The 24,759-nt window shown below is 48.9% G+C and overlaps 1 protein-coding gene across 1 annotated transcript; it reads left to right on the top strand.

Moving 5' to 3' along the window:
* The first annotated feature begins 3,962 nt into the window (after positions 1-3,962).
* kcna2b (potassium voltage-gated channel, shaker-related subfamily, member 2b) lies at positions 3,963-20,278 on the top strand. Its single transcript, XM_055891131.1, has 4 exons — positions 3,963-4,478; positions 13,403-13,614; positions 17,685-17,928; positions 18,476-20,278. Exons 2-4 carry the CDS (start codon positions 13,424-13,426, stop codon positions 19,592-19,594), a joined length of 1,554 nt encoding a protein of 517 aa, XP_055747106.1. The 5' UTR covers positions 3,963-4,478; positions 13,403-13,423; the 3' UTR covers positions 19,595-20,278.
* Positions 20,279-24,759: the final 4,481 nt, after the last annotated feature.

Below are 24,759 nucleotides of genomic sequence, written 5' to 3'. Positions count from 1 at the left end.
AGTCTCAGACCAGGAAGAGAGCTCTGCCCTCTAGGCTTGGAGATATCTGGCAGAACAGTGTTACGTTCTGAGCTCTTGGCTTCTTCCCAAAGTGACCCTCTATATCCACTTCATTTGTTCCTAGGCCGTCATTGAAAATAAGAATTTGTTCCTAACTGACTTGCCTAGTTAAATAAAGGCAACTGACTAAGTCTGACTTAGGTTTTCAAGCTTCAAGTCACATCTCCATCTTAACCAAAAATCTAAGTTAAAGAAAAGGACTAAATCAAGTGAAACTTTAAAAGCGCTTTAAATACAGTTTGATTTGATTCAGTACCTATTTGTTTTACTTAGATTGTTGGTTGAAATGGAGACCTGAATCCAACAGAGTCAATACTATCTTGAAGCTTGAAACCCTAAGCCTATAGGTAATGTCTATTTTTAGTTGAATCCTGGGTTGAGTTGAAACAATAGCTGTTGATGGCTTCCCTAATGCTTTATAGGCCTTAATAGTATCATTGATCATATTTGACTTATTGATAATGGTCTCATTTCATTTGCTCTGTTGAACCTACCCTTTGGATGACTTTACAGGCAACAGTGAATCTATTTGGTTTTTAAGAGATCTCTCAATAACTCTCACGATAACACACCGGTAGTAGTCAGTGACCGATGTCAAAGCTAAGCTAGGTATGGTTAAAACCCTGCATGCTAAGGCCAAAGGGATAGCTGTAGATACATCATCTCTCCAGTAGGAGGTGCTGTAGATACATCAACTCACCAGTAGGAGGTGCTGTAGATAGATCATCTCTCCAGTAGGAGGTGCTGTAGATACATCATCTCTCCAGTAGGAGGTGCTGTTGAGACATCATCTCTCCAGTAGGAGGTGCTGTAATAGATCAACTCTCCAGTAGGAGGTGCTGTAATAGATCAACTCTCCAGTAGGAGGTGCTGTAATAGATCATCTCTCCAGTAGGAGGTGCTGTAGATACATCTACTCTCCAGTAGGAGGTGCTGTAGGTAGATCATCTCTCCAGTAGGAGGTGCTGTAATAGATCAACTCTCCAGTAGGAGGTGCTGTAGATACATCATCTCTCCAGTAGGAGGTGCTGTAGACAGATCAACTCTCCAGTAGGAGGTGCTGTAGATACATCAACTCTCCAGTAGGAGGTGCTGCAGGTAGATCAACTCTCCAGTAGGAGGTGCTGTAGATACATCAACTCTCCAGTAGGAGGTGCTGTAGGTATATCAACTCTCCAGTAGGAGGTGCTGTAGATAGATCAACTCTCCAGTAGGAGGTGCTGTAGAGATATCAACTCTCCAGTAGGAGGTGCTGTAGGTACATCATCTCTCCAGTAGGAGGTGCTGTAGACAGATCATCTCTCCAGTAGGAGGTGCTGTAGACAGATCAACTCTCCAGTAGGAGGGGTTGTAGATAGATCATCTCTCCAGTAGGAGGTGCTGTAGATAGATCAACTCTCCAGTAGGAGGTGCTGTAGGTAGATCATCTCTCCAGTAGGAGGTGCTGTAGATACATCAACTCTCCAGTAGGAGGTGCTGTAGATACATCAACTCTCCAGTAGGAGGTGCTGTAGATAGATCAATTCTCCAGTAGGAGGTGCTGTAGATACATCAACTCTCCAGTAGGAGGTGCTATAGATACATCAACTCTCCAGTAGGAGGTGCTGTAGATAGATCAACTCTCCAGTAGGAGGTGCTGTAGACAGATCAACTCTCCAGTAGGAGGTGCTGTAGATAGATCATCTCTCCAGTAGGAGGTGCTGTAGATACATCAACTCTCCAGTAGGAGGTGCTGTAGAAAGATCAACTCTCCAGTAGGAGGTGCTGTAGATACATCAACTCTCCAGTAGGAGGTGCTGTAGATAGATCAACTCTCCAGTAGGAGGTGCTGTAGATACATCATCTCTCCAGTAGGAGGTGCTGTAGATACATCAACTCTCCAGTAGGAGGTGCTGTAGATAGATCAACTCTCCAGTAGAAGGTGCTGTAGACAGATCAACTCTCCAGTAGGAGGTGCTGTAGAGACATCAACTCTCCAGTAGGAGGTGCTGTAGATACATCAACTCTCCAGTAGGAGGTGCTGTAGACAGATCAACTCTCCAGTAGGAGGTGCTGTAGATACATCAACTCTCCAGTAGGAGGTCCTGTAGGTAGATCATCTCTCCAGTAGGAGGTGCTGTAGAGACATCAACTCTCCAGTAGGAGGTGCTGTAGGTAGATCAACTCCCCAGTAGGAGGTGCTGTAGAGAGATCATCTCTCCAGTAGGAGGTGCTGTAGGTAGATCAACTCCCCAGTAGGAGGTGCTGTAGAGAGATCAACTCTCCAGTAGGAGGTGCTGTAGAGATATCAACTCTCCAGTAGGAGGTGCTGTAGATAGATCAACTCTCCAGTAGGAGGTGCTGTAGATACATCAACTCTCCAGTAGGAGGTGCTGTAATGTAGACAGATCTACTCTCCAGTAGGAGGTGCTGTAGATACATCATCTCTCCAGTAGGAGGTGCTGCCCAGCCTCCTGTGCCCAGAGGGAGGTGTGATCACTCTAAAGGTGTGCGGAGGACTTTTTGGGACATTGTTGTTTATTTTAAACTTCGGTACTGTTGACCAATCACTGACTAAGGGGTGTAGACTTCGGTACTGTTGACCAATCACTGACTAAGGGGCGTAGACTTCGGTAAGGGCTTTTTCGGTTATTAGGGCAAACAACATTTTTCTTGAGGCAAGCCGAAGTATACGCCCCTTAGTCAGTGATTGGTCAACAGTACCGAAGTCTACGCCCCTTAGTCAGTGATTGGTCAACAGTAGGGATTCTTCAGTAAAGTCTTTGTTGTCATTTAAAGGGACAGGACTAGTTTTCCTACACATTTTATTCCCTTAGAAATACTGCACCAATCATCTTAGTTAGATATAAAATTTAGATATAAAAAGATGTCAACTGCAAAAACGTCAAAATTAATGACAGATTTCTTGAGTTATTTTAGATTCATTCTAATTTGAGGTACGGCGTCTCAACATGGACAAACAGTTGTATTGCCTCTTTTTTTAAATCATTTTTCCAAGTGAATGTATTTTAAGGGAGTGTACGAGCACACTGGTTGGGTTGGCTTTGCCGACTTGGGCTAGCCGCCAGCTGAACCGCAGCTGATGCCTTAACAAGCCTGCAGGTGGCAGAACACTAGTGGTTTATCGACAGATAGACAGATGCTACAAATCACTGTCATGGTTAAGAGCCCTGGCCGGCCTGCCCACTCCTAGCACACACACACTGCTCACGCCTCAGACACACACACACACACTGCCCACTCCTAGCACACACACACTGCTCACGCCTCAGACACACACACACACACTGCCCACTCCTAGCACACACACACTGCTCACGCCTCAGACACGTTTACTGCCACACACACACACACACACACACACACACACACACACACACACACACACACACACACACACACACACACACACACACACACACACACACACACACACACACACACACACACACACACACACACACACACACACACACACACACACACGTCCTATACAACAGAGTAAATGTAATGTCATAGGACAGTAAAGCGACCATATGGATGGATTTGGGTAGAAGCCGAGGTATACCACTTATCCTCCTATAGCCAAATAAACCTCTAACTGTCATGTATTCTTTATCATTGCTTGTTAATATCCTCTTTAAACCACTCAGACATAAATAGTTGTCTTTCTTGGCTCAACTAGTGTGGTCTTTAGTTTTAGTGTTGTGTTTTCAGTCCTGATCTTTAGTATGTTACCGTATACAGGTCATCATGCCATGGATGTGTCTCTCTTAGAAACAGCAAAACATTAGTTCAACTAGCTGACGATGCAGGATAGATATTTAAAAAATATATATATTATAATAACTCGGGTGAACCGTTTCTGCCTATTCATGCGACGCGTCCCCTTTAATGTGAATCTTGAGGAGTGCCGGAGAGCAGAGCGGGGAACGGAACGGCGCTTTGTATGCGCGACAATGTCCAACTGCAGCCCGTGCGTTTTAGCGCCAACCAGCTGAATGATGGCGAATTGTGAGAGACATGACGGAAACAGAGAGAGAGAGAGAGAGAAACAGACAGACAGTCGGGAGTTACGTTAGGCACATCGTGTCTGTTTAACTTGTAGCGAGCTCCGGAGATAAAGGGCGGAGAGCAACAAATAAGGATACATTTTCAGTGTTTATGAGGAGGAGACGCGTCAGGTCCCCAGCATCAACCACAGCGGAGAGAGCATCGCGGCGGGTCCCCAGCATCAACCACAGCGGAGAGAGCATCGCGTCAGGTCCCCAGCATCAACCACAGCGGAGAGAGCATCGCGTCAGGTCCCCAGCATCAACCACAGCGGAGAGAGCATCGCGGCGGGTCCCCAGCATCAACCCTTCACCAGCCGAGAGAGCAGCGAGGCGGAGCACCGCGGCAGGGAGAGCGGCATCAGGGTGATTTCTGCATGTCTTCTCTCTCTGAATGCTGAATGCATTGGAGAGCGGCGAGCTTGACTAACTAGGCTGATTATGACTGAATCGGCAGCTGCTGTGAGCTGCCATGAGCCTGGTGCATGGAGTCTGTTGTGTTCTGCCTGTCTATCTGATGTGATGATCCGCCCCGGTGAGAGAGAGATGCCGCGGCTGTAGAGCATGTTGCCAGAGACACCTGCCGCTCCTAACGGGCACTGACTGGTTCTAGCCTGGTTCTAGCCTGGTTCTAGGCTGGTTCTACCCTGGTTCTAGCCTGGTTCTAGGCTGGTTCTACCCTGGTTCTAGCCTGGTTCTACCCTGGTTCTAGCCTGGTTCTAGCCTGGTTCTACCCTGGTTCTAGCCTGGTTCTACTCTGGTTCTACTCTGGTTCTACTCTGGTTCTACCCTGGTTCTACCCTGGTTCTAGCCTGGTTCTAGGCTGGTTCTACCCTGGTTCTAGCCTGGTTCTAGCCTGGCTCTACCCTGGTTCTACCCTGGTTCTACCCTGGTTCTACCCTGGTTCTACCCTGGTTCTAGCCTGGTTCTAGCCTGGTGTGTAGGTTTCTCTGCTGCTAATAGAGAGACAAACATACTGAACACAGTCAGTAAGACAGACTACAGTATGGTGAGGATGATAATAGTAACGGTGATGATGACGGTGATGATGGTGATGATGGTGAGGCTTGATAGTTGCATGTACTCGGACGAACAGGTGTGTCTCTCATCACATATATAATACAGGTCTGCTGTTTTCCATCCCTACTGAAAACACTGACAGAGAACATGAAAAGGACTGTGTTATTCCATGGAAGGGGGTTATGAAAATCAGACTGAAATGGATCTGTTATTATTATTATTATTATCATCACTGCGTATGGATGGCTCTTCCCCATCAGATAGATGTGGTAATGGTGGTGCTGAAGGAAGCCAAACAGATGCCGTATCATTGTGTGACCACATAGTGAAATGACAACCTTCCATACGGAAAACTGACCTGTTAGAGACACCGACCCATAACAGCTTCCATCTGTCTTTATACATATATAGGATATACGATATATATAGGATAGGATCTATGATCACAAATGATAATTAGCTGCCGCGCCGCCACTACCCTCCCCTGTGTCTTCACAGTCATACGCTAAAGGACTAGCTACATTACCTTACAGCTGTTCAAGGCGGTGTCATGAATGTATAAAGGACTAGCTACATTACCTTACTGCTGTTCAAGGCAGCGTCATGAATGTTCTACAGGACTAGCTACATTACCTTACAGCTGTTCAAGGCGGTGTCATGATGTTCTACAGGACTAGCTACATTACCTTACTGCTGTTCAAGGCAGCGTCATGAATGTTCTACAGGACTAGCTACATTACCTTACAGCTGTTCAAGGCGGTGTCATGAATGTATAAAGGACTAGCTACATTACCTTACTGCTGTTCAAGGCAGCCTCAATGTTCTACAGGACTAGCTACATTACCTTTCTGCTGTTCAAGGCAGCATCATGATCTTATAAAGGACTAGCTACATTACCTTTCTGCTGTTCAAGGCAGCCTCAATGTTCTACAGGACTAGCTACATTACCTTACTGCTGTTCAAGGCAGCCACAATGTTATACAGGACTAGCTACATTACCTTTCTGCTGTTCAAGGCAGCATCATGATCTTATAAAGGACTAGCTACATTACCTTTCTGCTGTTCAAGGCAGCATCATGATCTTATAAAGGACTAGCTACATTACCTTACTGCTGTTCAAGGTAGCCTCAATGTTCTACAGGACTAGCTACATTACCTTTCTGCTGTTCAAGGCAGCGTCATGATGTTCTACAGGACTAGCTACATTACCTTTCTGCTGTTCAAGGCAGCGTCATGATGTTCTACAGGACTAGCTACATTACCTTACTGCTGTTCAAGGCAGCCTCAATGTTCTACAGGACTAGCTACATTACCTTACTGCTGTTCAAGGTAGCCTCAATGTTCTACAGGACTAGCTACATTACCTTACTGCTGTTCAAGGCAGCGTCATGATGTTCTACAGGACTAGCTACATTACCTTTCTGCTGTTCAAGGCAGTGTCATGATGTTATAACGGACTAGCTACATTACCTTTCTGCTGTTCAAGGTAGCCTCAAAGTTCTACAGGACTAGCTACATTACCTTACTGCTGTTCAAGGCAGCATCATGATCTTATAAAGGACTAGCTACATTACCTTACTGCTTTTCAAGGCAGCCTCAATGTTCTACAGGACTAGCTACATTACCTTACTGCTGTTCAAGGCAGCGTCATGATGTTCTACAGGACTAGCTACATTACCTTACTGCTGTTCAAGGCAGTGTCATGATGTTATAACGGACTAGCTACATTACCTTTCTGCTGTTCAAGGTAGCCTCAAAGTTCTACAGGACTAGCTACATTACCTTACTGCTGTTCAAGGCAGCGTCATGATGTTCTACAGGACTAGCTACATTACCTTACTGCTGTTCAAGGCAGCCTCAAAGTTCTACAGGACTAGCTACATTACCTTACCACTGTTCAAGGCAGCCACAATGTTATAAAGGAGTAGCTACATTACCTTACTGCTCTTCCAGGCAGCGTCATGATGTTATGAAGGACAGTGAGAACGAGTCTTATTCTGCTGACCCCTGCATCTCTGAGACATATTTTAAGAAGTGCTCCCTTTATGAAAAGCGTCCCTCCCTGTGCACCACCTTCACCTACAGAACGGGTACCAACCGGTGGCTGAGCTGAGGCAGTACAGGCTGAGAAGCGAGGTGGCAAGGGCTCCAAGGCAAACAGCCCCCCCCCCCCCTCCCCCGATAGACGCAGCCCTGGGGTAAATGTGATATATAGCTGTCTGTCAGCAGGCAAGCTCCATGGTTACCGTGGGTGTCATACCGGTGTATATGTCAGGTGGTGATGTGATACCGGTGTATATGTCAGGTGGTGATGTGATACCGGTGTATATGTCAGGTGGTGATGTGATATCGGTGTATATGTCAGGTGGTGATGTGATACCGGTGTATATGTCAGGTGGTGATGTGATACCGGTGTATATGTCAGGTGGTGATGTGATATCGGTGTATATGTCAGGTGGTGATGTGATACTGATGTATATGTCAGCCTATGATTTCTAGCATATGTGTATTTAATGTGATATTGTGATTTTATTACTATTGTGTGTGCTTTCATACTATTGTGTATTTAAGCTGGTAATGCACTGGTAATGTAATGGTAGTGTGTATTTAAGCTGGTAAAGCCTTGGTAATGTAATAGTAGTGTGCATTTAAGTCCGCTGCATTTGGGTGGGTTGTTAAACTCTCCTGCAATCTCTCACTTCACACTTCACTGCTAATGTCACGTTCGTCGTATGAATCGGACCAAGACGCAGTGTGGTATGCGTATATTCTTTATTATAATAAGAATGAACACTGAACAAACTAACCAAAATAACAAAACGATACGTGAAGTTATATAAAACGAGTGCTGACAAGAAACTACACATAGACAAGAACCCACGAACACCAAAGGGAAAATGGCTACCTAAATAAGATCCCCAATCAGAGACAACGATAAACAGCTGCCTCTGATTGGGAACCATATCAGACCACCATAGACATACAAATCACCTAGACCTACAAAACCCTAGACATTTAAAAAAAACTAGACAATAGAAAAACTAACGTATCCACCCTAATCACACCCTGACCTAACCAACATATAAAGAAAACAGAGATATCTCAGGTCAGGGCGTGACAGCTAATGTGTATTTAAACTGGTAAAGCCTTGGTAATGTAATACTAATGTGTATTTAAACTGGTAAAGCCTTGGTAATGTAATACTATTGAGTATTTAAACTGGTAAAGCCTTGGTAATGTAATACCAGTGAGTATTTAAACTGGTAAAGCCTTGGTAATGTAATACTAGTGAGTATTTAAACTGGTAAAGCCTTGGTAATGTAATACCAGTGAGTATTTAAACTGGTAAAGCCTTGGTAATGTAATACTAGTGAGTATTTAAACTGGTAAAGCCTTGGTAATGTAATACTAATGTGTATTTAAACTGGTAAAGCCTTGGTAATGTAATACTAGTGAGTATTTAAACTGGTAACGCCTTGGTAATGTAATACCAGTGAGTATTTAAACTGGTAAAGCCTTGGTAATGTAATACCAGTGAGTATTTAAACTGGTAAAGCCTTGGTAATGTAATACTAGTGAGTATTTCAACTGGTTAAGCCTTGGTAATGTAATACCAGTGAGTATTTAAACTGGTAAAGCCTTGGTAATATAATACCAGTGAGTATTTAAACTGGTAAAGCCTTGGTAATGTAATACCAGTGAGTATTTAAACTGGTAAAGCATTGGTAATGTAATACTGGTTTGTATTTAAACTGGTAAAGCCTTGGTAATGTAATACCAGTGAGTATTTAAACTGGTAACGCCTTGGTAATGTAATACTAGTGAGTATTTAAACTGGTTAAGCCTTGGTCATGTAATACTGGTTTGTATTTAAACTGGTAAAGCCTTGGTAATGTAATACTATTGAGTATTTAAACTGGTAACGCCTTGGTAATGTAATAATAGTGAGTATTTGTCACGTTCCTGACCTATTTCTGTTAGTTTGTTGTATGTGTTAGTTGGTCAGGACGTGAGTTTGGGTGGGCATTCTATGTTTTCTGTTTCTATGTTGGTTTATGGGTTGCCTGGTATGGCTCTTAATTAGAGGCAGGTGTTTTGCGTTTCCTCTAATTAAGAGTCATATTTAGGTAGGTTGTTTCACAGTGTTCGTTGTGGGTGGTTGTCTCCTGTGTCTGTGTGTGTCGCACCATACGGGACTGTTCGGTTTGTTTTGTTATTCGTCATTTTTATGTGTAGGCTATTTTCCCTGTTCGTGCGTTCTTCGCGTTATGTGAGTCCGTCGTCCAGGTCTGTCTACACCGTTTGTTGTTTTGTTTGTTAATTATTTCAAGTGGTTTCGTTTCGTGTTTTTCCCGTCTTGTTTAATTAAAATTATGTCATTTCAAAATGCTGCGCCTTGGTTCAATCCATGCTCCTCCTCTTCGGATGAAGAGCCACCCACCGATCCAGAACCAAGCGGCGTGAAGTCGAGCAGTGGCCTGCTACACAGGAATCATGGACTTGGGAGGAAGTATTGGAGGGTAAAGGACACTGGGCTCACATTGGGGAATATCGCCGCGCTCGTGAGGAGATGGAGGCAGCGAGAGCCCAAGAGCGGTGGTATTTCTTGGGGGGGGGATAAGAGGTAGTGGGCCGAGGGCAGGTAGGAGACCTGCGCCCACTTCCCAGGCTTACCGTGGAGAGCGGGAGTACGGGCAGACACCGTGTTACGCAGTAGAGCGCATGGTGTCTCCTGTACGTATGCATAGCCCGGTGCGGGTTATTCCACCTACCCGCACTGGTAGGGCTAGATTGGGCATTGAGCCAGGTGTCATGAGGCCGGCTCAACGCGTCTGGTCTCCAGTGCGTCTCCTCGGGCCGGCTTACATGGCACCAGCCTTACGCATGGTGTCCCCGGTTCGCCTACATAGCCCGGTGCGGGTTATTCCACCTCCCCGCACTGGTCGGGCGACGGGGAGCATTCAACCAGGTAAGGTTGGGCAGGCTCGGTGCTCAAGGGAGCCAGTACGCTGGTCCGGTATTTCCGGCACTACCTCCCCGCCCCAGCCCAGTACCACCAGTGCCTACACTACGCACCAGGCTTCCAGTGCATTTCCAGAGCCCTGTTCCTCCTCCACGCACTCTCCCTATGGTGCGTGTCTCCAGCCCAGTGCCTCCAGTTCCGGCACCGCGCACTAAGCCACCTGTGCGTCTCCTAAGTCCTGTGCACACTGTTGTTTCTCCCCGCACTCGTCCTGAGGTGCGTGCCCTCAGTCCGGTACCACGCACCAGGCCTATAGTGCGCTTCGAGAGGTCAGTGTGTCCTGTCCCTGCTCCCCGCACTAGGCTTGAAGTGCGTGTCCTCAGTCAGGTGCCTCCAGTTCCGGCACCACGCACCAAGCCTACAGTGCGTCTCAGCTGGCCAGAGTCTGCCGTCTGCCCAACGGCGCATGAACTGCCTGTCTGCCATGAGCCTGCAAAGCTGCCCGTCTGCCATGAGCCTACAGAGCCTTCCGCCAGACAGGAGCAGCCAAAGCCTTCTGCCAGACAGGAGCAGTCTGAGCCATCCGTCTCCGCAGCGCCATCTGAGCCATCCGTCTCCGCAGCGCCATCTGAGCCATCCGTCTCCCCAGCGCCGTCTGAGCCATCCGTCTCCCCAGCGCCGTCTGAGCCATCCGTCTCCCCAGCGCCGTCTGAGCCATCCGTCTCCCCAGCGCCGTCTGAGCCATCCGTCTGTCCCGAGCCATTAGAGCCGCCCGTCTGTCCCGAGCCGTCAGAGCCGATAGTCAGTCAGGAGCCGCTAGAGCCAGTCGTCAGTCAGGATCTGCCAGAGCCGCCAACCAGACAGGATCTGCCAGAGCCGCCAACCAGACAGGATCTGCCAGAGCCGCCAACCAGACAGGATCTGCCATAGCCGTCAGCCAGCCATGAGCGTCCAGAGCCGTCAGCCAGCCATGAGCGTCCAGAGCCGTCAGCCAGCCATGAGCGTCCAGAGCCGTCAGCCAGCCATGAGCGTCCAGAGCCGTCAGCCAGCCATGAGCGTCCAGAGCCGTCAGCCAGCCATGAGCGTCCAGAGCCGTCAGCCAGCCATGAGCGTCCAGAGCCGTCAGCCAGTCATGAGCTGTCCCTCAGCCCAGAGCGGCTATTTATTCAGAACTGCCCCTCAGTCCAGAGCTGTCTCTCTGTCCGGAGCTGCCTTTCAGTCCGGAGTTGCCCCTCTATCCTGAGCTACCTCTCTATCCTGAGTTACCTCGCTATCCTGATCTATCCCTCTGTCCTGAGCTATCCCTCTGTCCTGAGCTATCCCTCTGTCCCGGTGCTGCCCCTGGTGTCGATGTTACCAAAAGGATTTAGTGGGGGTAAGATGAGGGTGGTCATTCATAGGGGGAAATGTAAGCTGGGATTGACTATGGTGGGGTGGGGACCTCGCCCGGAGCCTGAGCCACCACCGTGGTCAGATGCCCACCCAGACCCCCCCTAGACTTTGTGCTGGTGCGCCCGGAGTTCGCACCTTATGGGGGGGGGTTATGTCACGTTCCTGACCTATTTCTGTTAGTTTGTTGTATGTGTTAGTTGGTCAGGACGTGAGTTTGGGTGGGCATTCTATGTTTTCTGTTTCTATGTTGGTTTATGGGTTGCCTGGTATGGCTCTTAATTAGAGGCAGGTGTTTTGCGTTTCCTCTAATTAAGAGTCATATTTAGGTAGGTTGTTTCACAGTGTTTGTTGTGGGTGGTTGTCTCCTGTGTCTGTGTGTGTCGCACCATACGGGACTGTTCGGTTTGTTTTGTTATTCGTCATTTTTATGTGTAGGCTATTTTCCCTGTTCGTGCGTTCTTCGTGTTATGTGAGTCCGTCGTCCAGGTCTGTCTACACCGTTTGTTGTTTTGTTTGTTTATTAGTCAAGTTCGTGTTTTCGTGTTTTCTTTAATAAATCATGTCTTCAAACTCCGCTGCATTTTGGTTCAATCCCTGCTCCTCCTCATCGGATGAAGAGGAGGAGGAAAACCGTAACAGTATTTAAACTGGTAAAGCATTGGTAATGTAATACTGGTTTGTATTTAAACTGGTAAAGCATTGGTAATGTAATACTATTGAGTATTTAAACTGGTAACGCCTTGGTAATGTAATACTGGTTTGTATTTAAACTGGTAACGCCTTGGTAATGTAATACCAGTGTGTGTCAGCCTGTGATTCAGAACTATCGAGGATAATTCTAACCAATTTGTCTCCGGTTTAATATTTCATTCAGACTTCTTCAATAATGCAGGCCCAGCTCCTCTCGGCTGCTACAGACAGTCCTTTAACAGATCAAATATTACCAATCTGCACCCCATTATGTAAAATAGACACCCAGTTTGTCCCAAATGGCACCCCATTCTCTATAGAGGGCACTACTTTTGACCAGGAGCCCCATATGGCTGTTGTCAGAAGTAGTGCACTAGGTGGGGAATAGGGTGCCATTGAGGATGGACACATCAACAACTGCATGCTTCCCTCTCTGCAGCATTTAGAGCACCATCTTAGAGCTTGACCTTGGATAGATGTGGTAATTGGAGACTAATGTATTTTCCATGCATCCCAAATGGTACCCTATAATCCTCTTGGTTATACCCTATGAGCCCTACCCTATGAGCCCTACCCTATTGGGCCGTGGTCAAAAGTAGTGCACTATATAGGGAATAGAGTGCCATTTCAGGACGCGGGCAAAGTGTATCTATGGCGTAGAGATTGGATGGAATGGATGGAGCTCTCGGCAGCTAATCAGGTTATCCTGGTGGTCTTACTGGCCTATAGGAGTGATGATCCGGTATGACTGGGGATGCTATTGATCTGTGGCTCGTATGAAAGGGAACTGATTACCAGTAATCACTTAACACAAGCAGACAGGATGGCGTCGGCACATTATTCACAATGTAGAGAAGATCCCCCCCCCCCCCCCCCCCCCCCCCTCAAAAACACATCTAATAACGGGCCACGGAGCGTGTCCTTGTAAAGTGCTTTTCAGTCCAGGAATAGGTGTAATTGGTGTCCGGGAAACCAGCCCTGTTTGCAGCTAGTGACATAATGAATCATTTTTATGTTGTGTTTGTAAATGTGTGAATCCTATCTAACCGTCCTATCCTATCATCTTATCATCCAATCCTATCATCCTATCCTTTCATCCTATCATCCAATCCTATCATCCTATCCTATCATCCTATCATCCAATCCTATCATCCTATCATATCATCCCATCATCCCAAGCTATCATCCCTATTGACCCCTCCCTCTCCCTGTCTTAACGCTGCAGGCTCCGCCCTCTTCCTCCACCATGACGGTTGCTACGGGTGACCTGGGGGACGAGGCGGCGGCCCATCCCGGTGACCCGTACGAACCAGAACCGGACTACGAGTGCTGCGAGCGCGTGGTCGTCAACATCTCTGGGCTGCGCTTCGAGACGCAGCTGAAGACCCTCTCCCAGTTCCCTGAGACCCTGCTGGGGGACCCAAAGAAGAGGATGAGGTAACTATAGTACTTTAGTGATATTGATTATCCTGTGTCTGTATGTTAACTCCTAGAAGAGGATGAGGTAACTATAGTACTTTAGTGATATTGATTATCCTGTGTCTGTATGTTAACTCCTAGAAGAGGATGAGGTAACTATAGTACTTCAGTGATATTGATTATCCTGTGTCTGTATGTTAACTCCTAGAAGAGGATGAGGTAACTATAGTACTTTAGTGATATTGATTATCCTGTGTCTGTATGTTAACTCCTAGAAGAGGATGAGGTAACTATAGTACTTTAGTGATATTGATTATCCTGTGTCTGTATGTTAACTCCGAGAAGAGAATGGGGTAACTATAGTACTTTAGTGATATTGGTTAAACTGTGTCTGTATGTTAACTCCTAGAAGAGGATGTCACGATCGTGTGGCGGATTAACGGACCAAAATGCAGCTTTTGGAAAATAAGCCATCTTCTTTTATTATAACACGAAGATGAACACGACACAAAAACACTTTAACAAAACAACAAAACGACCGTGAAGCTACAAACGTTGTGCACAAACATACAGGCTACTAACGTTCTTACATAGACAATTACCCACAACCAATGAGAGCCTATGGCTACCCTAAATAAGGCTCCCAATCAGAGACAACCGAAATCAGCTGTCTCTAATTGGGAACTCATTCAGGTAACCATAGACTCTCCTAGATAACTAACCAACATAGACAACGCTAGACATATACACTCAACACAAAACCATCTACTACACCCCATAACCCCTTTACCAAATAAACACCCAAAACCAACAAAACATAAACATTACCCATGTCACACCCTGACCTAACTAAAATAATAAAGAAAACAAAGAATAATAAGGCCAGGGCGTGACATAACCCCCCCCTTGAGGCGCGAACTCCGGGCGCACCATACACAGTCTAGGGGAGGGTCTGGGTGGGCTCCCCTCCACGGTGGCGGCTCCGGCTCTGGTCGTAGTCCCCACGTCACCACAGTACCTAACCACCTCCTAGGCTTCCTCCAAACGACCCCCCTCCACATTAACCCCATTGCATTAAGGGGGAGTTCCGGACTAAGGGACAGCTCCGGACTAAGGACCAGTACCAGGGTAAGGGGCAGTACCAGGGTCAGGGGCAGTACCAGGATAAGGGGCAGCACCAGGGGAAGGGGCAGCACCAGGGGAAGGGGCAGCACCAGGGGAAGGGGCAGCACCAGGGGAAGGGGCAGCACCAGGGGAAGGGGCAGCTCCGGACTGAGGAATGGCAGCTCCGGACTGAGGGACTGCAGCTCCGGACTGAGGGACTGCAGCTCCGGACTGAGGGACTGCAGCTCCGGACTGAGGGACTGCAGCTCCGGACTGAGGGACGGCCCATGGCTGGCTGACAGATCTGGCTGCTCATGGCTGGCTAACGGATCTGGCTGCTCATGGCTGGCTAACTGATCTGGCTGCTCATGGCTGGCTGACGGATCTGGCTGCTCATGGCTGGCTGACGGATCTGGCTGCTCATGGCTAGCTGACGGATCTGGCTGCTCATGGCTAGCTGACGGATCTGGCTGCTCATGGCTAGCTGACGGATCTGGCTGCTCATGGCTAGCTGACGGATCTGGCTGCTCATGGCTAGCTGACGGATCTGGCTGCTCATGGCTAGCTGACGGATCTGGCTGCTCATGGCTAGCTGACGGATCTGGCTGCTCATGGCTAGCTGACGGATCTGGCTGCTTATGGCTAGCTGACGGATCTGGCTGCTCATGGCTAGCTGACGGATCTGGCTGCTCATGGCTAGCTGACGGATCTGGCTGCTCATGGCTAGCTGACGGATCTGGCTGCTCATGGCTAGCTGACGGATCTGGCTGCTCATGGCTGGCTGACTGATCTGGCAGATCCTGTCTGGTTGGCGGCTCTGGCAGATCCTGTCTGGTTGGCGGCTCTGGCAGATCCTGTCTGGTTGGCGGCTCTGGCAGATCCTGTCTGGTTGGCGGCTCTGGCAGATCCCGTCTGACGGACGGCTCTAGCGGCTATCGTCTGACTGGCGGCTCTAGCGGCTCCTGTCTGGCGGACGGCTCAGTGGGCTCATGGCAGACGGGCGGCTTTGCAGGCTCATGGCAGACGGGCGGCTTTGCAGGCTCATTGCAGACGGATGGCTCAGATGGCGCTGGGGAGACGGATGGCTCAGATGGCGCTGGGGAGACGGATGGCTCAGATGGCGCTGGGGAGACGGATGGCTCAGATGGCGCTGGGGAGACGAGCAGTTCAGTCAATGCTGTGCAGACGGCAGACTCCTGCCGGCTGAGGCGCACTGTAGGCCTGGTGCGTGGTGCCGGGACTGGTGGCACCGGGCTGGGGACACGCATCTCAGGGCTAGTGCAGGGAGCAGCAACAGGACGCACAGGACTCTGGGGACACACAGGAGGCTTGGTGCGTGGTTTAGACACTGGTGGTAAAGGGCTGGAGACACGCACCATATAGCTAGTGCGTGGAGGAGGCACTGGTGGTACTGGGTTGGGGCGGGGAGGTGGCGCCGGAAATACCGGACCGTGCAGGCGTACTGGCTCCCTTGAACGCCGAGCCTGCCCAACCTTACCTGGTTCTATGCTCCCCGTCGCCTGACCAGTGCGGGGAGGTGGAATAACCCGCATCGGCCTATGTAGGCGAACCGGGGACACCATGCGTAAGGCTGGTGCCATGTACGCCGGCCCGAGGAGACGCACTGGTGACCAGATGCGTTGGGCCGGCTTCATGACATATGGCTCAACGCTCAGTCTAGCCCGGCCGATACGTGGAGCTGAAATGTACCGAACCGGGCTATGCACGCGTACAGGAGACACCGTGCGCTCTACTGCGTAACACGGTGTCTGCCCGTACTCTCGCTCTCCACGGTAAGTACAGGGAGTAGGCGCAGGTTTCCTACCTGACTTCGCCACACTCCCTTTAAGGCCCCCCCCAAGAAATTTTTGGGTTGTACTCACGGGCTTCCAGCCTTGTCTCCGTGCTGCCTCCTCATATCGCCTCCTCTCGGCTTTCGCTGCCTCCAGCTCTTCACGAGGGAGGCGATATTCTCCAGGTTGATCCCACGGCCCCTTACCATCCAGTATCTCCTCCCATGTCCAGAAATCCTTTGTGGGTAGGTCCTGTTGCCGCCTTCCATGCCGCTTGGTCCTATGGTGGGTAATTCTGTCACGATCGTGTGGCGGATTAACGGACCAAAATGCAGCTTTTGGAAAATAAGCCATCTTCTTTTATTATAACACGAAGATGAACACGACACAAAAACACTTTAACAAAACAACAAAACAACAAAACGACCGTGAAGCTACAAACGTTGTGCACAAACATACAGGCTACTAACGTTCTTACATAGACAATTACCCACAACCAATGAGAGCCTATGGCTACCCTAAATAAGGCTCCCAATCAGAGACAACCGAAATCAGCTGTCTCTAATTGGGAACTCATTCAGGTAACCATAGACTCTCCTAGATAACTAACCAACATAGACAACGCTAGACATATACACTCAACACAAAACCATCTACTACACCCCATAACCCCTTTACCAAATAAACACCCAAAACCAACAAAACATAAACATTACCCATGTCACACCCTGACCTAACTAAAATAATAAAGAAAACAAAGAATAATAAGGCCAGGGCGTGACAGAGGATGAGGTAACTATAGTACTTCAGTGATATTGATTATCCTGTGTCTGTATGTTAACTCCGAGAAGAGGATGAGGTTAGATGGTACATTTATACTGATAACTCTTTACGGTTGAATGTTTGCTATCTAGTTTCTTGCTGTTTGTATCTACTACTTACATACTACTACTGACATTGAGGGCTCTATTCAATCCGTTTTGCAGAAATTCAGCGTTACAGCGTGATTGAAATTTAAAAAGCAATGTTCCCGTTGTTAGTGGAGACTGCGTTCACAGTAAACACATTGGCTCAGTCCGAAATGACCTTTCCATTTCTATGTCGAAATCTGTAATACTTCAGCAATAAAATCCATGAAGTATTAGTACATAATTCAACAGCCCACACACCCGCCCCTCTCTCTTTCTCCAGGTACTTTGACCCTCTGAGGAACGAGTATTTCTTTGACAGGAACCGGCCCAGCTTCGACGCCATCCTCTACTACTACCAGTCAGGCGGGAGGCTGCGTCGGCCGGTTAACGTCACTCTAGATATCTTCTCAGAGGAGATCCGCTTCTACGAGCTGGGAGAGGAGGCCATCGAGATCTTCAGGGAGGATGAGGGCTTCATCAAGGAGGAAGAGCGACCTCTTCCAGAGAATGAGTTCCAGCGACAGGTACGTTAATGATGGCTGTTTATTTAGTTTGTGTTTTTTATTTTAGGCTGCAGTTACATGGCACAATTAGAAAAGCAACTTTAGCTGCTTGCAACTTGCTTCTTGATTGCGCCGTGACACCCCCCCCCCTCCCGCAACTAATAAGCAACTCATCTGAAACTTGGTTGTGTCCAGTTGAAACTGTTCAACTTGGTGCAACTAGTGGCAAGCAACAGTGAATCAAAACAAATGCTTTTGTCAAAATTATCAATTTGAAGGTTGGAAACTCCAGCCCAGTAGTCATGTCAACACAGTTGTCAGCGCTGTGGACAGAAGAGACATTACCCAAACGGGACTTGAATATATAAATAGTGGCATCAGGACTAGTTAAGGTTCATGTCCATTAGGACTAGTTAAGGTTCATGTCCATCAGGACTAGTAAAGGTTTATGTTACACATTTTAGTGGCACATTGTCTAGTTAACCTAAACTGTCAAGTACATCTCAGAGACTGTTTGCTGTTTGCTGTACATTTTATGAATAAAACATTGACCTTTGACCTTGAACAGGTGTGGCTGCTGTTTGAGTATCCTGAGAGTTCCGGCGCGGCCCGTATCATCGCCATCATCAGCGTCATGGTGATCCTGATCTCTATCGTGTCCTTCTGCCTGGAGACCCTCCCCGTGTTCCGGAACGACGAAGAGGACGATGGCAACAAGGTTTTCCAGCCCTTCAACAACTCCACCTCGTCCTACACCTCCTCCTACTTCACGGATCCCTTCTTCATCCTGGAGACGCTCTGCATCATCTGGTTCTCCTTCGAGTTCCTCGTCCGCTTCTTCGCGTGTCCTAGTAAAGCCGGGTTCTTCGGTAACATTATGAATATCATCGATATCGTGGCGATTATTCCATATTTCATCACGTTGGGCACAGAGCTGGCAGAGAAACCGGAGGACGGGCAGGCGGGGCAGCAGGCGATGTCTCTCGCCATCCTCAGGGTCATCCGTTTGGTCAGGGTGTTCAGGATCTTCAAGCTGTCCAGACACTCCAAGGGGCTCCAGATCCTGGGCCAGACCCTGAAGGCCAGCATGCGGGAGCTGGGCCTGCTCATCTTCTTCCTCTTCATAGGAGTCATCCTCTTCTCCAGCGCTGTCTACTTCGCCGAGGCCGACGAGGCGGACTCCCAGTTCAGCAGCATCCCAGAAGCCTTCTGGTGGGCCGTGGTTTCTATGACCACCGTCGGCTACGGCGACATGGTGCCCACCACCATCGGTGGGAAGATCGTGGGCTCTCTCTGTGCCATCGCTGGCGTGTTGACCATCGCCCTGCCCGTCCCCGTCATCGTGTCCAACTTCAACTACTTCTACCACCGGGAGACGGAGGGCGAGGAGCAAGCGCAGTACCTGAACACTCCCGTTGCCCCCAAGGCCGACTCAGCCGAGGACCTGAAGAAGAGCGGCCGCAGCAGGAGTGGATCCACCCTCAGTAAGGCTGACTACATGGAGATACAGGAAGCAGCACTGAACCACAGCGCAGAGGACTTCAGAGCAGAGAGCCTCAAGACAGGCAACTGCACCCTGTTGGCTAATGCTAGCACCCTGTTGGCTAATGTAAATAAGCAAGCTAACTCTAACACATTGGCTAACACCAACTACGTCAACATCACCAAGATGAGAACGGATGTATAGCCTCCTTCGGCCGTTACAATAGTGACTTCCTTGGCTGTAGAGGTGCAGGGGAACTGGAAGGAAAGAGTAGGGGGGACAAGACTGAGGGAAAACCCCTCCTCTGTGATGTTTTAGAAGGCTTGGAGTCCCTACTGTGGGAGTCCAGAATGGATCACATAAACTCTGGTAAGAGCAGAGAGATCCGGCATCTCACCCCCCTAAAACGGATCTGTTCCTAACTCAACCCCTTGCCCTTCTTTCTCCTGTTGGGAGTTGAAGCGTCCTTGTGATCGGTGACTGGTGTTAGTCTGGGCTGTGTCACTGTTCAGCTGTCCAGTAGTTGTCTAAATGCTCAGCTCTGCTCGCTACAGTAGTCCAATAGTAGCCAAACTGCCCGCTGGTACCAGACTATATAAACGCACTGACAGCAAAACGGGACTACACCCTTGTCTTATTCCACACTCTGCTCAAACTGCCGCTGGTACCTTCAGCACAGATCTAGCATCAGCCTGCCCTGAACAAATACTAGCCATAACCAGTAGGAAATATACTAGAACACTGACCTCAGATCAGCGTCTCATCTTCAAACTACTTAGCTCTAACTGCCAGCCTATAGGAGCTTCTTAACTTCCTCTCTCCCACCCCATACCCCCGAACCTCTCCCACCCCATACCCCTGAACCTCTCTCCACCCCATACCCCTGAACCTCTCTCCACCCCATACCCCTGAACTTCTCTCTCCACCCCATACCCCTGAACCTCTCTCTCCACCCCATACCCCTGAACCTCTCTCCACCCCATACCCCTGAACCTCTCTCCACCCCATACCCCTGAACCTCTCTCCCACCCCATACCCCTGAACCCCTCTCCCACCCCATACCCCTGAACCTCTCTCCCACCCCATACCCCTGAACCTCTCTCTCCACCCCATACCCCTGAACCTCTCTCCACCCCATACCCCTGAACCTCTCTCCACCCCATACCCCTGAACCTCTCTCCTACCCCATACCCCTGAATCTCTCTCCACCCCATACCCCTGAACCTCTCTCCCACCCCGTACCCCTGAACCTCTCTCCCACCCCATCCCCTGAACCTCTCTCCCACCCCATACCCCTGAACCTCTCTCCCGCCCCATACCCCTGAACCTCTCTCCACCCCATACCCCTGAACCTCTCCCACCCCATACCCCTGAACCCCTCTCCACCCCATACCCCTGAACCCCTCTCACCCCATACCCCTGAACCTCTCTCCACCCCATACCCCTGAACCTCTCTCCACCCCATACCCCTGAACCTCTCCCACCCCATACCCCTGAACCTCTCCCACCCCATACCCCTGAACCCCTCTCCACCCCATACCCCTGAACCTCTCCCACCCCATACCCCTGAACCTCTCTCCACCCCATACCCCTGAACCTCTCTCCACCCCATACCCCTGAACCTCTCTCCACCCCATACCCCTGAACCTCTCTCCCACCCCATACCCCTGAACCTCTCTCCACCCCATACCCCTGAACCTCTCTCCCACCCCATACCCCTGAACCTCTCCCACCCCATACCCCTGAACCTCTCTCCACCCCATACCCCTGAACCTCTCTCCACCCCATACCCCTGAACCTCTCTCCACCCCATACCCCTGAACCTCTCTCCACCCCATACCCCTGAACCTCTCTCCACCCCATACCCCTGAACCTCTCCCACCCCATACCCCTGAACCTCTCTCCACCCCATACCCCTGAACCTCTCTCCCACCCCATACCCCAGAACCTCTCTCCACCCCATACCCCTGAACCTCTCTCCCACCCCATACCCCTGAACCTCTCCCACCCCATACCCCTGAACCTCTCTCCACCCCATACCCCTGAACCTCTCTCCACCCCATACCCCTGAACCTCTCCCACCCCATACCCCTGAACCTCTCTCCACCCCATACCCCTGAACCTCTCTCCACCCCATACCCCTGAACCTCTCTCCACCCCATACCCCTGAACCTCTCTCCACCCCATACCCCTGAACCTCTCTCCACCCCATACCCCTGAACCTCTCTCCCACCCCATACCCCTGAACCTCTCTCCACCCCATACCCCTGAACCTCTCTCCACCCCATACCCCTGAACCTCTCCCACCCCATACCCCTGAACCTCTCTCCACCCCATACCCCTGAACCTCAACTATATGGACGTTATTTCACCTCGGAAGAATGTAAGAGGTATTTCATCAATGTGCTTAATATGTGCCCTGTCAACTCTCTCTCTCGTTCTCTGGGCTCTCTTTCTAGCAGTCCCTGTCAGCTCTCTCTCTCTCGCTCTCTGGGCTCTCTTTCTAGCAGTCCCTGTCAGCTCTCTCTCGTACTCTGGGCTCTCTTTCTAGCAGTCCCTGTCAGCTCTCTCTCTCGCTCTCTGGGCTCTCTTTCTAGCAGTCCCTGCCAGCCCATTGCGGCACTTCAACTTAGTAACCGATTCTTTCGTTTCATGTGTCTTCAGAAATTCCATGGCTGTGGATAATATGGATGTAAACTACCCCCACCTCTCCTCTGTCTCTCTCGAGTCCGTGATAGAGGGCTGGCGGCGAAGTGGTGGTGGGGGGAATCTCTTACAGCAGAGTGAATGTCTTGTATTTATTCATGTGTGTACATTTTATTGGTAGTTATTTATTTTTATATCCCTGCCGGTGCGGGTCTGAATGTGTGTTTTTGGCTTGCGGTGGGTCCAGATCCCATCTTTTCTAGGTGGGAGAGAGATACCCAAACAGAAGAACAAAAAACGTAAATGTCTTCCTATAGGGGTTACTGCCTATGTTTTTCCCTCATACCTCCATATGTCCACCGCATTCTCCCTCTCTTCCCCGTCTGACACAAACAGAATACTGTTCAGTTCTGCCCCACTTCCCAAGTGACAGTGATGGCTGCTCCACTGCCCAGTGATAGTGATGGCTGCTCCACTGCCCAGTGATAGTGATGGCTGCTCCACTGCCCAGTGATAGTGATGGCTGCTCCACTGCCCAGGGATAGTGATGGCTGCTCCACTGCCCAGTGATAGTGATGGCTGCTCCACTGCCCAGTGATAGTGATGGCTGCTCCACTGCCCAGTGATAGTGATGGCTGCTCCACTGCCCAGTGATAGTGATGGCTGCTCCACTGCCCAGTGATAGTGATGGCTGCTCCACTGCCCAGTGATAGTGATGGCTGCTCCACTGCCCAGCGATAATGATGGCTGCTCCACTGCCCAGCGATAATGATGGCTGCTCCACTGCCCAGCGATAATGATGGCTGCCCCACTGCCCAGTGATAGTGATGGCTGCCCCACTGCCCAGCGATAGTGATGGCTGCTCCACTGCCCAGTGATAATGATGGCTGCTCCACTGCCTAGTGATAATGATGGCTGCTCCACTGCCCAGTAATAGTGATGGCTGCTCCACTGCCCAGTGATAATGATGGCTGCTCCACTGCCCAGTGATAATGATGGCTGCTCCACTGCCCAGTGATAATGATGGCTGCTCCACTGCCCAGTGATAGTAATGGCTGCTCCACTGCCCAGTGATAGTGATAGCTGCTCCACTGCCCAGTGATAGTGATAGCTGTCCTGTCTTCTTCTCTACTTCATAGCATTCCATGTTGGTGACGGACCGCTGTGTTCTGTCTACCGGACCAAGCACTAGTTCTAGTAGCACTAACCCGCTCTGGAGAGAGAGAGTGTTCCAAATGCCATCCTCTTCCCTCTATGGTGTACCACTTTTAACCTGTGCCCCAATGCACTGTATAGGAGACAGAGGTCTTTTTAACCTGTGCCCCTATGCACTGTATAGGAGACAGGGTGTCTTTTGGGACATGCACATGGGGGGTCTTAATGATGTCCGTTTGATGTTTTCTGTCATCAACTCTGGTGAGGGACTAAAACAGCTGATATAGGGACTAAAACAGCTGATATAGGGACTAAAACAGCTGATATAGGGAATAAAACAGTTGATATAGGGACTAAAACAGCTGATATAGGGACTAAAACAGTTGATATAGGGACTGAAACAGCTGATATAGGGACTGAAACAGCTGATATAGGGACTAAAACAGTTGATATAGGGACTAAAAACAGCTGATATAGGGACTAAAACAGCTGATATAGGGACTAAAACAGCTGATATAGGGACTAAAACAGTTGATATAGGGACTAAAACAGCTGATATAGGGACTAAAACAGTTGATATAGGGACTAAAACAGCTGATATAGGGACTAAAACAGTTGATATAGGGACTAAAACAGCTGATATAGGGACTAAAACAGCTGATATAGGGACTAAAACAGTTGATATAGGGACTAAAACAGCTGATAAAGGGACTAAAACAGTTGATATAGGGACTAAAACAGCTGATATAGGGACTAAAACAGCTGATATAGGGACTAACCCAGCTGATATAGGGACTAAATCAGCTGATATAGGGACTAAACCAGCTGATATAGGGACTAAAACAGCTGATATAGGGACTAAAACAGCTGATATAGGGACTAAAACAGCTGACATAGGGACTAAAACAGCTGATATAGGGACTAAAACAGCTGATATAGGGACTAAAACAGCTGATATAGGACCTAAAACAGCTGATATAGGACCTAAAACAGTTGATATAGGGACTAAAACAGCTGATATAGGGACTAAAACAGCTGATATAGGGTCTAAAACAGTTGATATAGGGACTAAAACAGTTGATATAGGACCTAAAACAGTTGATATAGGGACTAAAACAGCTGATATAGGACCTAAAACAGTTGATATAGGGACAAAAACAGCTGATATAGGACCTAAAACAGTTGATATAGAGACTAAAACAGCTGATATAGGGACTAAAACAGTTGATATAGGACCTAAAACAGCTGATGTAGGGACTAAAACAGCTGACATAGGGCATTAAACAGTTGATATAGGGACTAAAACAGCTGATATAGGGACTAATACAGCTGATATAGGGACTAATACAGCTGATATAGGGACTAAAACAGCTGATATAGGACCTAAAACAGCTGATATAGGGACTAAAACAGCTGATATAGGACCTAAAACAGCTGATATAGGGACTAAAACAGCTGACATAGGGACTAAAACAGATGATATAGGGACTAAAACAGCTGATATAGGGACTAAAACAGCTGATATAGGGACTAAAACAGCTGATATAGGTACTAAAACAGCTGATATA

Source organism: Salvelinus fontinalis, chromosome 31 (genome assembly GCF_029448725.1).
Source record: "Salvelinus fontinalis isolate EN_2023a chromosome 31, ASM2944872v1, whole genome shotgun sequence".
Lineage (NCBI taxonomy): Eukaryota > Metazoa > Chordata > Actinopteri > Salmoniformes > Salmonidae > Salvelinus > Salvelinus fontinalis.
Note: the sequence above shows the minus strand (reverse complement) of the source record. Positions and strands in the feature narration are given on the sequence as shown.